Source organism: Lactuca virosa, chromosome 3 (assembly GCF_052849685.1).
Source record: "Lactuca virosa cultivar CGN04683 chromosome 3, Lactuca_virosa_CGN04683_v6, whole genome shotgun sequence".
NCBI lineage: Eukaryota > Viridiplantae > Streptophyta > Magnoliopsida > Asterales > Asteraceae > Lactuca > Lactuca virosa.
In genome coordinates this window covers 35,879,012-35,890,962 of record NC_136428.1, presented here as the reverse complement: position 1 = coordinate 35,890,962, position 11,951 = coordinate 35,879,012, and the positions used below count along the sequence as shown (strand labels likewise).

Here is an 11,951-nt window from a genome sequence, read left to right as displayed (position 1 = left end):
ACTCCGCAAAAACCCCTATGTGGACTAGATGGTTAGTTTTGGAAATTCTCTTTATTTTTTCATTTTTTTGTAGTAAAGTTTTATTTTGGTATTTTTTTTTTTAATTTCTAAAAAATATGCATATTTTGATATGGAAAGTGAAAACCATCCAAATCAATTATGTGTTGTATCACTATTAAAAAACCACATATTCTACATAGTTGTTATCTCATAAGCAATCATTAATTCTTAAAAAAGTAACTAATTTTTTTATGTTGTGACTCACATTTTCTTATTCAACAATAATTGACTTTTATACATCTCCTTAAATTCTATCACTTTCAATGGAGAACATGTGAACAGACACATATATCATCTCTGTCTTCCACACAAAACACCTATATATACAACAAAAGCAGATGGTGTCATATGCTGCTTAAAATATTTCTCCTTTGTCGACATCAATAAGTTTTCCATCAAGAAATCTTGAAGTTGTTGATCAAGAAATCTTGAATGTGAAGCACGATATGCCGATGGATAGTTTCAACAAGAAAGCTCGTGCTTTCATGGAGAAGACGAAGAGATCTCCAGGCTTCATATGCCGTAAAATATGGAAAGTGGGTCGAGATGATCCGAGAAGGGCAATCCACGCTCTCAAAGTCGGGTTTTCATTAACTTTAGTCTCTTTGTTATACCTAATGGAGCCATTGTTCAAAGGGGTCGGTCAAAATGCGATTTGGGCTGTCATGACTGTCGTCGTTGTGCTTGAATTCACTGTTGGTAAGTTATATTTACATATATCTACACACACACGTACTTATATATTCATAATTTATCGTACTATAATTTCATAGGGGCAACCTTATGCAAAGGATTAAATCGAGGATGTGGGACGCTCTTAGCCGCATCGTTAGCCTTTATATTCGAGTTTATAGCTAGAGAATACGGGAAGGTTTTTCGTGCTGTTTTTATCGGAGCTTCGATTTTCTTGATTGGTAATACAAATAACAAGAATCAAACTATAATCTTTTCTTGGTAGTTTTATAGTAAAATATGGAATTTTTTTAAACTATTACATTTAATTTTCACAGGTACGTCGACTACATTCTTGAGATTTTTCCCTAAAATAAAAAAGAATTATGATTATGGTGTAGTAATATTCCTGTTGACATTTAACTTGATCACTGTATCAAGTTATCGAGTGGATGATATTCTGAAACTAGCCAAAGGGAGGACATATATGATCGGGATCGGTTCCGGGATTTGCATTCTGATGAGTCTTTTCATCTTCCCGAATTGGTCTGGAGAAGATCTCCATAATAATACCATTACCAAAGTCGAAGGTTTAGCAAAATCAATCGAAGGTATATATATGTATAGACAATAAATTTGAAAATATTTGCTTTCGTGTGTTTAAAAAGATTACTTATTTGTAGATTGTTTGTAAACAAAATGTAGCTTGTGTCACTAAATACTTCAATGTGGAAGAACCAACTTTAGAAATAGACGAGACGATGGAGGATCCGATTTATGAAAATTATAAGGCAGTTTTGGACTCGAAATCGACGGATGAAACCCTTGTAAGCTTTTTTATTTCTTAATAATTGAAACTTAACACAAATAATTAATTTGTATGTTATTAATTATCTCATGAGCTAACCACAGATGTTACGAATGTTGAATATTGATACGAGCAGGCGCTTCATGCAAGTTGGGAGCCGAGACACTCAGGGCACTGCCACAAATTCCCGTGTCAACAATATGTCAAATTAGGAGGTGTTCTTCGTCATTTTGGGTATGGGGTAGTCGCTCTTCATGGAAGTCTACAAACCGAAATACGGGTATGTTTTTATACGCCATTATTATGTGATGATTATTGACTCTATATACCAAAAGGCTAGTTATAGCCAAGTGTTATCTAGTGTTGACATGATGTCCTTCAGCTTAAGTGGTTGAAGATTCGAATATAGTGATTCAAATTATAAGTATATTAGAGTGTGTATGTCACATTTCTTAAGAAAGAAAACATGATGGATTATGTGATTAACAATCGATAAATTCAATTGAGTCATTATTTTTGTTTATATGTGATTTTATAGTTGTATCAGCTAGTCTCGTTAGGATAGTTCAAAAGATGTTCGACATCCATCACATTTCTATCGGGTTAATTATAGAAGACACAATTTAATCATTAAAAAAGTATCTTTAAAATATTAAATATTTATGTACTAAATTTTAGTATATCGATAATTTTTAAGTACAACTTGCTAAAAAAAATATTTTTTGTTGAGATCTAATAATATAATGTTCATGAGGGAAGATTCTTTTCCAAACATGTCAGATCTTTAGACTTGTAATTGAAATGCGAACAAAAAAGAACTCCATTAATGGTAAGGCTGATTTTCGTTATTTAAATATTTGCGACACTAGTGATCCAGATCAAAAAGGTATCACCTTATTATAATAGTTGCCAATACATATATAAATACATTCAATAGTTTGATTTTTTTTATTAATCGCCCTGAAATTGGAATTTCACTACATTTCTAGTTCCTAAGTATTGTGTTCTTTTTGTTCAAATTTTTAGACTCCAAGATCAATTCGACTGCTATTCAAGGATCCATGCATTCGCCTTGCTTCGGAAGTAACAAAAGCCCTAATGGAACTCGCTGGAAGCATAAGAAACCGGCGCCAATGCTCGCCAGAAAATATCACAGAACAAATCCACCAAGCACTGCAAGACCTCGACACCGCATTAAAGTCCCAACCAAGGCTCTTTCTTGGCCCAAACAGCCCTTATAATACACCCAAAATGCTAGCCATGCTTACAACGACCGCAAGGCAAAAGTTTGAACATCATTTATCAAACATGAACACAGACTCACCGAGTGAGAGGAAACCGAAGGGGGTTTCTGAGACCGAAAAGAGGGTTTTAAGGCCAACTTTAAGCAAGCTTGCGATCACGAGCTTGGAGTTTTCTGAAGCACTTCCGATTGCGGCTTTTTTGGCCTTGTTGGTTGAATTGGTGGCTAGACTTGATCTTGTGATTGAGGAAGTTGAAGAGTTGGGAAGGGTGGCTTGTTTTAAAGAGTTTAAACATGGTGGTGATGTGGTTGTGGATGTTGAGAGGAGAACGAAAACGGAGATTAACGTTTCTAGCTTTGCTACGGGGGAGTGAATTGAAGAGTATAATGGTTATTAATAATTTTTGTATGGGTATAATAAGAATGTTGAGTGTTCGAGACCACCAAGGTAGTAAGAAAATGTAGTTTTGATCATTTTTGGGTGGATTGGTTCCGTAGACAATTTGATATAAAGATTTATTCGCATTTGTGTTTGTGTTAAGTTTCTATGTGGATATGAATTAATAAATTTTATAATTAGTCAAGTACGTAAGTTTTATATTCTATCATATAGACTATATAAATATTTGTACAAAAGAAAATTTTGTCCAACATTAACATATAGAGGGATGAACTTGGGGCATATAAACTTAGTTGGCTAAATATCAAACCTCATAAAAATTGTTGGTCAAAGAAGGCATGCAAGTAACAGAAAATTATAAACAACTGATTTGACATTTGTATCTATTTAATTAGTTAATAATTCACCAATTGTTTGGAGGATTTTCAATATAAAAAAACAAAAGCACTAAAAGAACAAAAAAATAGGGCCCTACCGGGTTCGAACCGGTGACCTCTTCATCTGCAGTCAAATGCTCTACCACTGAGCTAAGGACCCACTTGTGATGTCAGCAGTCAAATATATAATACTTTATAGAAATTTTGTCGGTAGGATTTTTTTAACTATTACTGCTCTTTGTACCAAAATAAAATTGGCAATTTATGTTCTAATATAAAAAAATAAATAAATTTTTTGTCCATCGAAATTTGAATGTGATATTACTCACTGGAATTATTAAAAAAACATTTCATGTATTTTAATTTTATTTTAAATTCAGATAAAAAAAAATTGACAATGTGTCAAATATCAATAATACATGCCAATAAAAACAAATAGATAAATAACTTGTGGATCCAAATTAATAACTAATTTTTTTGTGGTAACAAAAATAGTTCAGTATGATTAACATACTGATTAGTTATCATAACACGGTATTTGTAATTTTGTATGTAAACCTTTTTTTGCTATAATAAAAAACTTGCTAAATACTTAATTCCTAATTGATTATTATTTTTAAAAGTTATATACTATATACAAAATTAAACGTTAAATAAAATCTAGCTAACTTGGGTTATTCCCAAAGTGCCCAGGCCCCAGTTACGAACATAAAAATCTATAGGGTATTCCATAACTGAAAGATCCTATTTGTTGAGGATAAGATGTAAATGAGTGGATAAAACTTAGGCTCAAGTTTGTGATTTGTTCCATACTTTTTTGCTCAATTTTGAAATGCATTTTTTGGTATGGCTTCTTGCATACTAAAAAGTGTCTGCCTCTTTGGTTGGAACGTCGGCAAAAACAAAGCCAATGACAAACCTCAGCCCAATTACCATAATCTTGATCTTCCTTTTCCATCTTTTCTACTCAACAAAACTTTCCTCAATGGTAATCATCTTTTTTCTTGCTAAAAGTTATAACACTTTAATGTTTGTGGGGTTGTAATTATACAGTTACAACCCCACAATACAGTCCAACTTTGAAATTTCAATTATCCGATTATGGATTATGGTTGTGTTTATGTTTTTAATGATCTTGAACAGGGAAAGAATTAAAATGTTGTTACAAGGCCACCTTGGATGGATTTAGTGCGACTTCATTTCATGTATGCAGTGATTTCAAGGGCCCGTGTGTGATAATCGGCTACACAGACAACTCTTTCAAGTTTGGTGCATTCAATCCTGAAGGTTACCGAAGCACTGATGATTACTACGAGACTTTTGACGCGTTCCTCTTTTATTGGCCGGATGAAGAGAAAAATTACCCTATTGTGTTGCCTAAAGTAGGAGGTAGTGGTGCTGCTCTTTTTGATTATGCCCGAGGTGGGCCCCAGTTTGGGGCCGATGGGCTCTTAATCGGGCCACCACTTGCACCTGTCATGGGCGGGTTTGCAGGGCCCGATACAAACTCTGGTGTTGGAGATTTGAGACAAGCGAAGTCGAGATTGGGTTTGTCTTATGCCAAAAGGGAAGATGGGAAAGAGTCTTTGTTTGGAGATGAATCTAGGGCTTCTCTTGAAGAAGTGCTAGTTTTTTGTAGTCCTCAAATTGCAAGCCTATACTAAAAGGATGTGCTTTTAATGCCTTTATATGGTTGTACCTATGCTTTAGATGTTTGTCCCTTATTAATTTTGTAAATTCGTTAGCCCAATGTCATTATGATTTGCTCGGTGTTGGTACAAGTGGGGGTGAACAAAAATGCAACATCAGTATCTATTTGTTTCATTGAGGCATAAAAACAAATACTTGGGACACAAAGAAAAGTTGTAAATGATATCATTGAATTTCAATTATGACTTCGACCTTGTATAATTTATCGTTCCATAAAAATTATAATAATCAAGCCCACTTGGACTTATTTCGTCTAAAATGATACGAGTTAGAAAGCAAACAATATAAATTATCTCATAACTCTTGGGCAAATAACATAGATTGATTGATTGATAGATTAACTTTGAGTAAAATTAAAGATTTGTTGCAATCAAACATAAAACAAAAGAAAGATTGTAATTTTCATATAACAAAAGAAATCTTTAGAAGAGAAACAGTTCTATCCAGGTTTTTTTTTTTGGTGGATTGTATTTGCTTTTCACCAAGAAAGACAACATATAAAGGGCAACTTTTTCAAGAGATGACAAAGCTGATCAGGGGATAAATTATCATTAAACTAATAGTCTAGGGAGTCTAACTGAAAATATTACCAAAACTTTGATCCCCTCGAAAGGTCACGCAGGTGTGGTTCCAGTTTCTTGATTCAGTCAAAATCCCTCCACTCCTCACCTCCACCTCCGGCCGGCAATGGCTGTTTCGGCCTTCACGCCCATCATCCGTGCATCCCCATCTCCATCTTTCACACTATCTACATCGCAATACCAATCGAACTTTATAAGAACAAGAAAAGTCAAACCTGGGGTTTTGACCCAGCGACGATATTTACCCCCGATTGCTGCCCTCTCCGACCCGTTTGTTCTCGAAATTGCAGAAACATTGGAAGACTCTCTTCCATCTTCTTCTTCATCAGGTCTTCAAAAGCTGAGAGATTTTGCTTCAGAATCTCTTCTCTCCACTCCATGGCCATCTAGAAAAGACGAGCCTTTTAGGTTCACAGACACATCTTTCATCAAGCAATCAGAGATCATACCGGCTTCATCTCCAACATCACCTGAATCTTCTAACCATATAAGTGCATTCGAGGATACACAATCGCTCAATTTGACTATAATCGATGGATACATCATTGATTCTTTATCTCAATTATCAGGGTTACCAGATGGGGTGTTTGTTGGAAGCTTATCTAGCCTAAGTTCGAACGAAATAACAAATAGGGTACTCGAATTTTTACCTAGTTCTGAACCAGGAGACTTGTTTTGGTCACTTAATGGTGTTGGGTCACCTGATTTGGTTGTGGTTTATGTTCAAGAAGGGTGTAAAGTTGAGGGTCCATTGCGTTTGAGGTACATTAGTAATGAAGGTAGTGATAAGGTGTCAAAGAAGCTTCCAGTCTCGAATCCAAGGGTTTTAGTGGTGGTTGAGAAAGGAGGAGAGATTGGAATACTCGAAGAATTTATAGGTGGTGATGGGGATTTGAGTTATTGGACAAATTCAGTCATGGAAATTGCAATCGGGGAAGAAGCTAAAGTTAGCCATTCATACATCCAGACTCAATCTTTGAACTCTGCTCATATCAAATGGACCTCCATTCGTCAGGTAATTGCTTCATTCCAAATATGATTCAGTAAATCATTGAAAATATTCTTGAAAACATTCTTGAAATTGATTATTGTAGGAAAAATCAAGTACATACGAGCTAGTAGAAGTAAGCACAGGTGGAAAGTTAAGCAGACACAATGTCCACGTGCAACAAGTTGGATCAGACACGATAACAGGATTATCAACATTTCATTTATCAGGTAATGATCAAACACAAGATCTACATAGTAAAATAGTGTTGGATCATCCACGAGGGTTTTCTAGACAACTTCACAAGTGCATTGTAGCTCATTCACTTGGACAAGTTGTATTTGATGGGAACATAAAGGTCAACAGGTACCTTTTCTTTTTCTTTTTATCTATGTGTATGGATAAAGTGTTGTCTGGATAACTGATGTTAGAAAGCTGTCAGATACGCGCAACAGACAGATGCAGGACAACTGACAAGGAGTCTGATTCTTGAGCCACGTGCAACGGTTAATGTGAAACCGAATCTTCAGATAATTGCTGATGATGTGAAGTGTTCTCATGGAGCTTCAATCTGTGATTTGGAAGAGGACCAACTGTTTTATCTTCAGGCAAGGGGTATTGATAGACAAACAGCCAGGAAGTCGCTCATTGTCTCCTTTGGTGCTGAAGTTATAGACAGGTTTCCAACTGCTGACCTAAGAAAGAAGGTTGAGCTTCATGTGAAGAAGTTGCTGGATCCTGTAGTCCCTTTAAAGGTCACGAGTGGTGTCTGAAGTTTGGATTTGAAAAGCAATATGTATGAAGTTTGTAATGTTTGATTATGAGGGAGAATGAAGTTTTTGATGTGAAGATTGTAGTGTTTCCATGGCAGGAATGAAGAATCTGTCCATGATTTTAGCTCTGGTTTAGAGATGCCTTGGAGGCTGGATCAGGGAAACATTACAAACATGAGTTAACTTTTATTTTTGTGTAATTTAAAAAGTAAATTAATAATACTTTTATATTTGCTGTCCTAGAATTTTAAAATGTTAAATATTTTAAATATTAGTTTTACTTGACATTTAAACAGTTCCAACTAATGATATAGTGCAAAATGCAAATAGTTTCAATACCAAAATTTCAACACACGGAATAGTTGGCTGGTTGTTATTCATTAGTTATGTTAAATTTATGTGAGATTATGTGTTATTGTGTTATACACTTATACTATTATCGATGTCCAGCAGGGTCCAATAAGGCCCATGAAGTCGCTTGGGATGTTTTTAAAACTAGACTTTTAAAGTATGACAAAATTGCAAAAATGGTCATTGTGGTTGTTGTGGTTAGGTCGAAATTGATATTTTAGGCCAAAAAGGTTTAGGCTAGTACTCATGGTTCAAAAGTTTTTATTTTCTTGCCATTTTGGTCAAATTTACTTTAAACTTTATTGTAATGACGATTTTACCTTTGTTTTTTTTTTTTCAGGTTTTTTATTTATGAAAATACTTTTATAATGATTAAAAGAAAAAGAAAATCTCAATCTCTCTCTCTCTCTCAAGAAAATCTCAATCTCTCTCTCTCTCTCTCTCTCTCTCTCTCTCTTCATACACCTTCAAACTCCAATGTCCTTTTGCAGGTGGGAGGTTCTCGAATTTGATTCCAGCGAGAAAAAATTGCAAGTGGGTGAGTGGGTTTCAAACTCCCGTTTTAGGAATAATGATTTGCAGATGGGAGGTTCTCCAGAACTCGAATAAATATCAACACAAAACTTAAGATGATTGTGTTCTTGTGTTCTTGGTATGAACAAATAGAAGCCCAAAATGTAAGATCTGAAATCTTATTCATAGTGAAGCAAATCAAAATTATTGTCATTTTGGTTCTTGTGTTCCAAAAATGACCACCGATAAGCAAACCCTAGAACTTAACCTGAAATCTTTGGATTCTTGATGAACTTAACTTGAAATCTTCAGAAAAGTCTTCATAACTCCAAAATCTCGAATTTTGATTTTGGGTTTTTTTCACAGATCCGACCATCACCGACTCATCTCTTATACAACCACCATCACTGCAGCTACCAAGTCAGATCGAAGATAAACCTCCATGGCAAACAACGATTTCATGGTTGGAGATAACCTAATCTTGATCAGATCGGGATAACGAAAAGGGGGAGAAAAGCTGTGATGTTAAATTTGGAGTTCCTCAACCCATCGATGTTCCCTCTTCCTCCACCCACTTCATCGTTTAATCAAAAAAGGAATAACACTGAAGCTGACGACAAGATCGAAAAGGAATACCTCAGACATTCGATTTTCCATGGAAGCACAAGATTAGGTCACCTCTACCTTAGAAATCGCTCCCTCTTTCTTAATCAGAAAAACTCGTTCTTGCCACCATCAATGGGGTTGGATGGTTGAGGAAAGGACGGGAGATTACCTACAATGTGATTAGGGGGTCGATTCTTGAAGAAATTGAGGTTTCAATTTTTGGGTTTAAGGAAAACACGAAGAACAGTAGAACACAGAGGTGCAAGACGACTTTTAAGAGAGAGAGAGAGAGAGAAAGAAAGAAAGAAGAGAGAGAAATGTATTTTGTTTCTTTTTCTTTTAATTATTAAAGTATTTAAATAAAGAAAAAAAACTGAAAAAATAAAAACCAAGGGCCAAATCGTCATTATAAAAAAAATTAAAGTAAATTGGACCAAAGTGACAAGAAAATGAAAACCTTTGGACCATGAGTGCTAGTCCAAACCTTTTTGGCCCAAAGTGGTAATTTCCACTTAACCACAGGGATCATTCTTGCAATTTTGTCTTAAAGTATTTGTAAGGGAGGACTGAGCAGTTTAGGGTGTACCAGTGATACCGCCGGGTCATGGCCCTTTCAACGGCAGATTGGATAGATTAATGGCAACGGGTTGGTGAACCCGTGAGTTATTGTACATGCATGTGATAAATATGATTTTTACTACTCAAGACAATTCAATATTCATGCAGAAGAGTTGATTCTCTGCCACCTTTAATGCATTATCCGTCCTTTTCTTTCTTTTCTTTTTGACTAAACTGCACAAATGGTCATTGTGGTTTGCTCAAAATTGCCACTTTGGTCCAAAAAGGTTTGGACTAGCACCAGAGGTCCAAAGTTTTCATTTTGTTGCTTGTTTGGTCCAATCTTTTTTGATTTTTTTCAAAATGATGAATTTACCCCTGTTAATATGATTTTCTTTTTTTTTCTGATTTTCAGATTTAAAAAATAAAAAATAAAATAAAAATAAAATAAATCTCTCTCTCTCTCTCATTTATTTTTCTGATTTTCAAATTAAAAAAAATAAAAATAAAAATAAAAATAAAAATAAAAATAAATCTCTCTCTCTTTCTCTCTCTCTCTCTGGAAAACCCTTCTTCTTCTTCAGTTTTAATCGAGAAAACCTCCACCGGAGGTGGGGTTTTTCGGCTGTCAAGAGGGCAACAACCCCCTCTCGTTTTCCTTGTGCTTATCGTCTGCTTCATAGCAACCCAAATGCCCCCACCTATTGTTGTTCTATCTCCGATCCGCCTTACCCTTTCCCTTCGCGTTTTCTTGAACAAAATCCCTAATCGACAACTTAAAGCAAAAAAACGAAAACGAGAAAGGCAGCGACATCAGGTTTCGACTGAGGATCCGGAGATCTTTTTGTCGACTTTAAGCATACTAAGAGGACGCTCACGTTCTATTAATCTATCCACAATTCCCTCCCAAATTTCCATTTCCCCCAAATCAAAATATGCCCTCCAATCATTTCGTTAATCCCACCACCAAAGGCCAAATCTCAACCAATATTATTTTACTCAAAAATCTCTACACATCCAAACAGACAAAATCCACCTTCTTGTTTTCTACAACCATGACAGAGGTCCTCCATTCTCCATCTTCATCTTCTTCTTCTTTGCAAACCCACCATGACACTGCATTGTTTCAGTATGTAAATCAAGAATCGGAAGAATCTGGAGAAAGGGTTTCTAGGGTTACCGATTGCCAAGAAGATGATGACAAAAACGATGAATTGAATGTTCGAAGAGAAAGGGATAATCAACAGCTGTCGTTATTGGCACTTTTTTTTACCCTATTCAGGAAATCTTTCTGGGTTCCTGCTTCTTGCAAGACCACAGCTACAGAAAAGAAGCAAGATCTTCTTGCATGTTACCTTCGATCGGTTCAATGGGTTCTTGGGTCTTCCTGTTGAGTTTGAAATACGAACACCCTTTCATCCTTTTCTCCCATCTATTGAAATCGAAGACCTGAGTTTACATCCTTTTAGTATGCTTAAACCGAAGTCCAATTTTGAGAAGTTCATTCAAAATGTTGATTATCTTCCGAAATCAACAGCTTTTCATTCATCCATTCATACAAGATCTGAGAGAGAGAGAGAGAGGTATTTTTTTCTATTATAAAAATTTATAAAAATAAAATAGAAAGGATAAATTTTCTTTTTTTATTTTTCTTTTAATTAGAAAAGTATTTAAATAAATTAAAAATACTAGAAAAAGAAAAAGTAAGGGTAAAATCGTCAATATAAAAAAGTTCAAAGCAAATTGGACCAAACTCGCAACAAAATGAAAAGTTTGGACTTCTGGTGCTAGTCCAAATCTTTTTGGACCAAAGTGGCAATTTTAAGCAAACCACAGGGACCATTTGTGCAGTTTAGTCTTTCTTTTTTCTTTTTTGTTTTTGTTTTAATATAACTTTGTATAAGTCTATGAGCATGAATACTCCACACTTCACTCAATTCTAGTATGTTTTCTCTGTGAAATTTTATACTTCGCGCAATTCCTTCGGTTACCTTCAATGGATTCCCGAGCAAAGCTAAACAAGACTGTTCTAGCTAAATACGTAAATCCACGCAAGGCGGTTCAAGTCAAGATATTTCATTTTCTTCTCTAGGATTTCAAAACTCAAACTATGAGCAATACCAAAACTACCAACAAAACCAAAACTATCCACAACAATATTACCCGGTGCAACAATCTTACAACATATTTTGGCTTTCAGAGGAAAATCCAAGTTATAATCCATGTAATCAGTTTTTTCAAAGGGTTCCAGAAACCCAATTCCAATCTTCTCAACCTGAGCATTTCTAGCTCCGTGATTCTCAAAATGTAG

The 11,951-nt window shown here is 35.2% G+C and overlaps 3 protein-coding genes and 1 non-coding gene across 4 annotated transcripts; 3 read left to right on the top strand and 1 right to left on the bottom strand.

Moving 5' to 3' along the window:
* Positions 1–399: 399 nt before the first annotated feature.
* Positions 400–3,359, top strand: LOC145165483 (aluminum-activated malate transporter 12-like). The gene is made up of 6 exons (XM_079084225.1): positions 400–759; positions 834–974; positions 1,071–1,343; positions 1,438–1,559; positions 1,677–1,820; positions 2,567–3,359. Exons 1-6 carry the CDS (start codon positions 507–509, stop codon positions 3,155–3,157), a joined length of 1,524 nt encoding a protein of 507 aa, XP_078940351.1. The 5' UTR covers positions 400–506; the 3' UTR covers positions 3,158–3,359.
* A 289-nt stretch (positions 3,360–3,648) lies between these two features.
* Positions 3,649–3,720, bottom strand: TRNAC-GCA (transfer RNA cysteine (anticodon GCA)). Its single transcript has one exon. It is a non-coding gene; the product is annotated as a tRNA-Cys (tRNA).
* A 610-nt stretch (positions 3,721–4,330) lies between these two features.
* LOC145165482 (TLDc domain protein) lies at positions 4,331–5,341 on the top strand. Its single transcript, XM_079084224.1, has 2 exons — positions 4,331–4,548; positions 4,704–5,341. Exons 1-2 carry the CDS (start codon positions 4,407–4,409, stop codon positions 5,222–5,224), a joined length of 663 nt encoding a protein of 220 aa, XP_078940350.1. The 5' UTR covers positions 4,331–4,406; the 3' UTR covers positions 5,225–5,341.
* Positions 5,342–5,842: 501 nt separating this feature from the next.
* Positions 5,843–7,857, top strand: ABCI7 (non-intrinsic ABC protein 6). The gene is made up of 3 exons (XM_079084223.1): positions 5,843–6,866; positions 6,946–7,205; positions 7,282–7,857. The coding sequence occupies exons 1-3, from the start codon at positions 5,958–5,960 to the stop codon at positions 7,610–7,612; spliced, it is 1,500 nt and encodes a 499-aa protein (XP_078940349.1). The 5' UTR covers positions 5,843–5,957; the 3' UTR covers positions 7,613–7,857.
* The last annotated feature ends 4,094 nt before the right edge of the window (positions 7,858–11,951 follow it).

Bases quoted from the DNA above. Each gene is read 5' to 3' on its own strand.
- LOC145165482 (XM_079084224.1), top strand. From the start codon at position 4,407: ATGGCTTCTTGCATACTAAAAAGTGTCTGCCTCTTTGGTTGGAACGTC. The intron at 4,549-4,703 runs GTAATCATCTTT...GATCTTGAACAG, and splicing joins CAACAAAACTTTCCTCAATG to GGAAAGAATTAAAATGTTGT.
- ABCI7 (XM_079084223.1), top strand. From the start codon at position 5,958: ATGGCTGTTTCGGCCTTCACGCCCATCATCCGTGCATCCCCATCTCCA. The intron at 6,867-6,945 runs GTAATTGCTTCA...TGATTATTGTAG, and splicing joins AATGGACCTCCATTCGTCAG to GAAAAATCAAGTACATACGA. The intron at 7,206-7,281 runs GTACCTTTTCTT...GAAAGCTGTCAG, and splicing joins GGGAACATAAAGGTCAACAG to ATACGCGCAACAGACAGATG.
- LOC145165483 (XM_079084225.1), top strand. From the start codon at position 507: ATGCCGATGGATAGTTTCAACAAGAAAGCTCGTGCTTTCATGGAGAAG. The intron at 975-1,070 runs GTAATACAAATA...TAATTTTCACAG, and splicing joins AGCTTCGATTTTCTTGATTG to GTACGTCGACTACATTCTTG. The intron at 1,560-1,676 runs GTAAGCTTTTTT...TGATACGAGCAG, and splicing joins AATCGACGGATGAAACCCTT to GCGCTTCATGCAAGTTGGGA.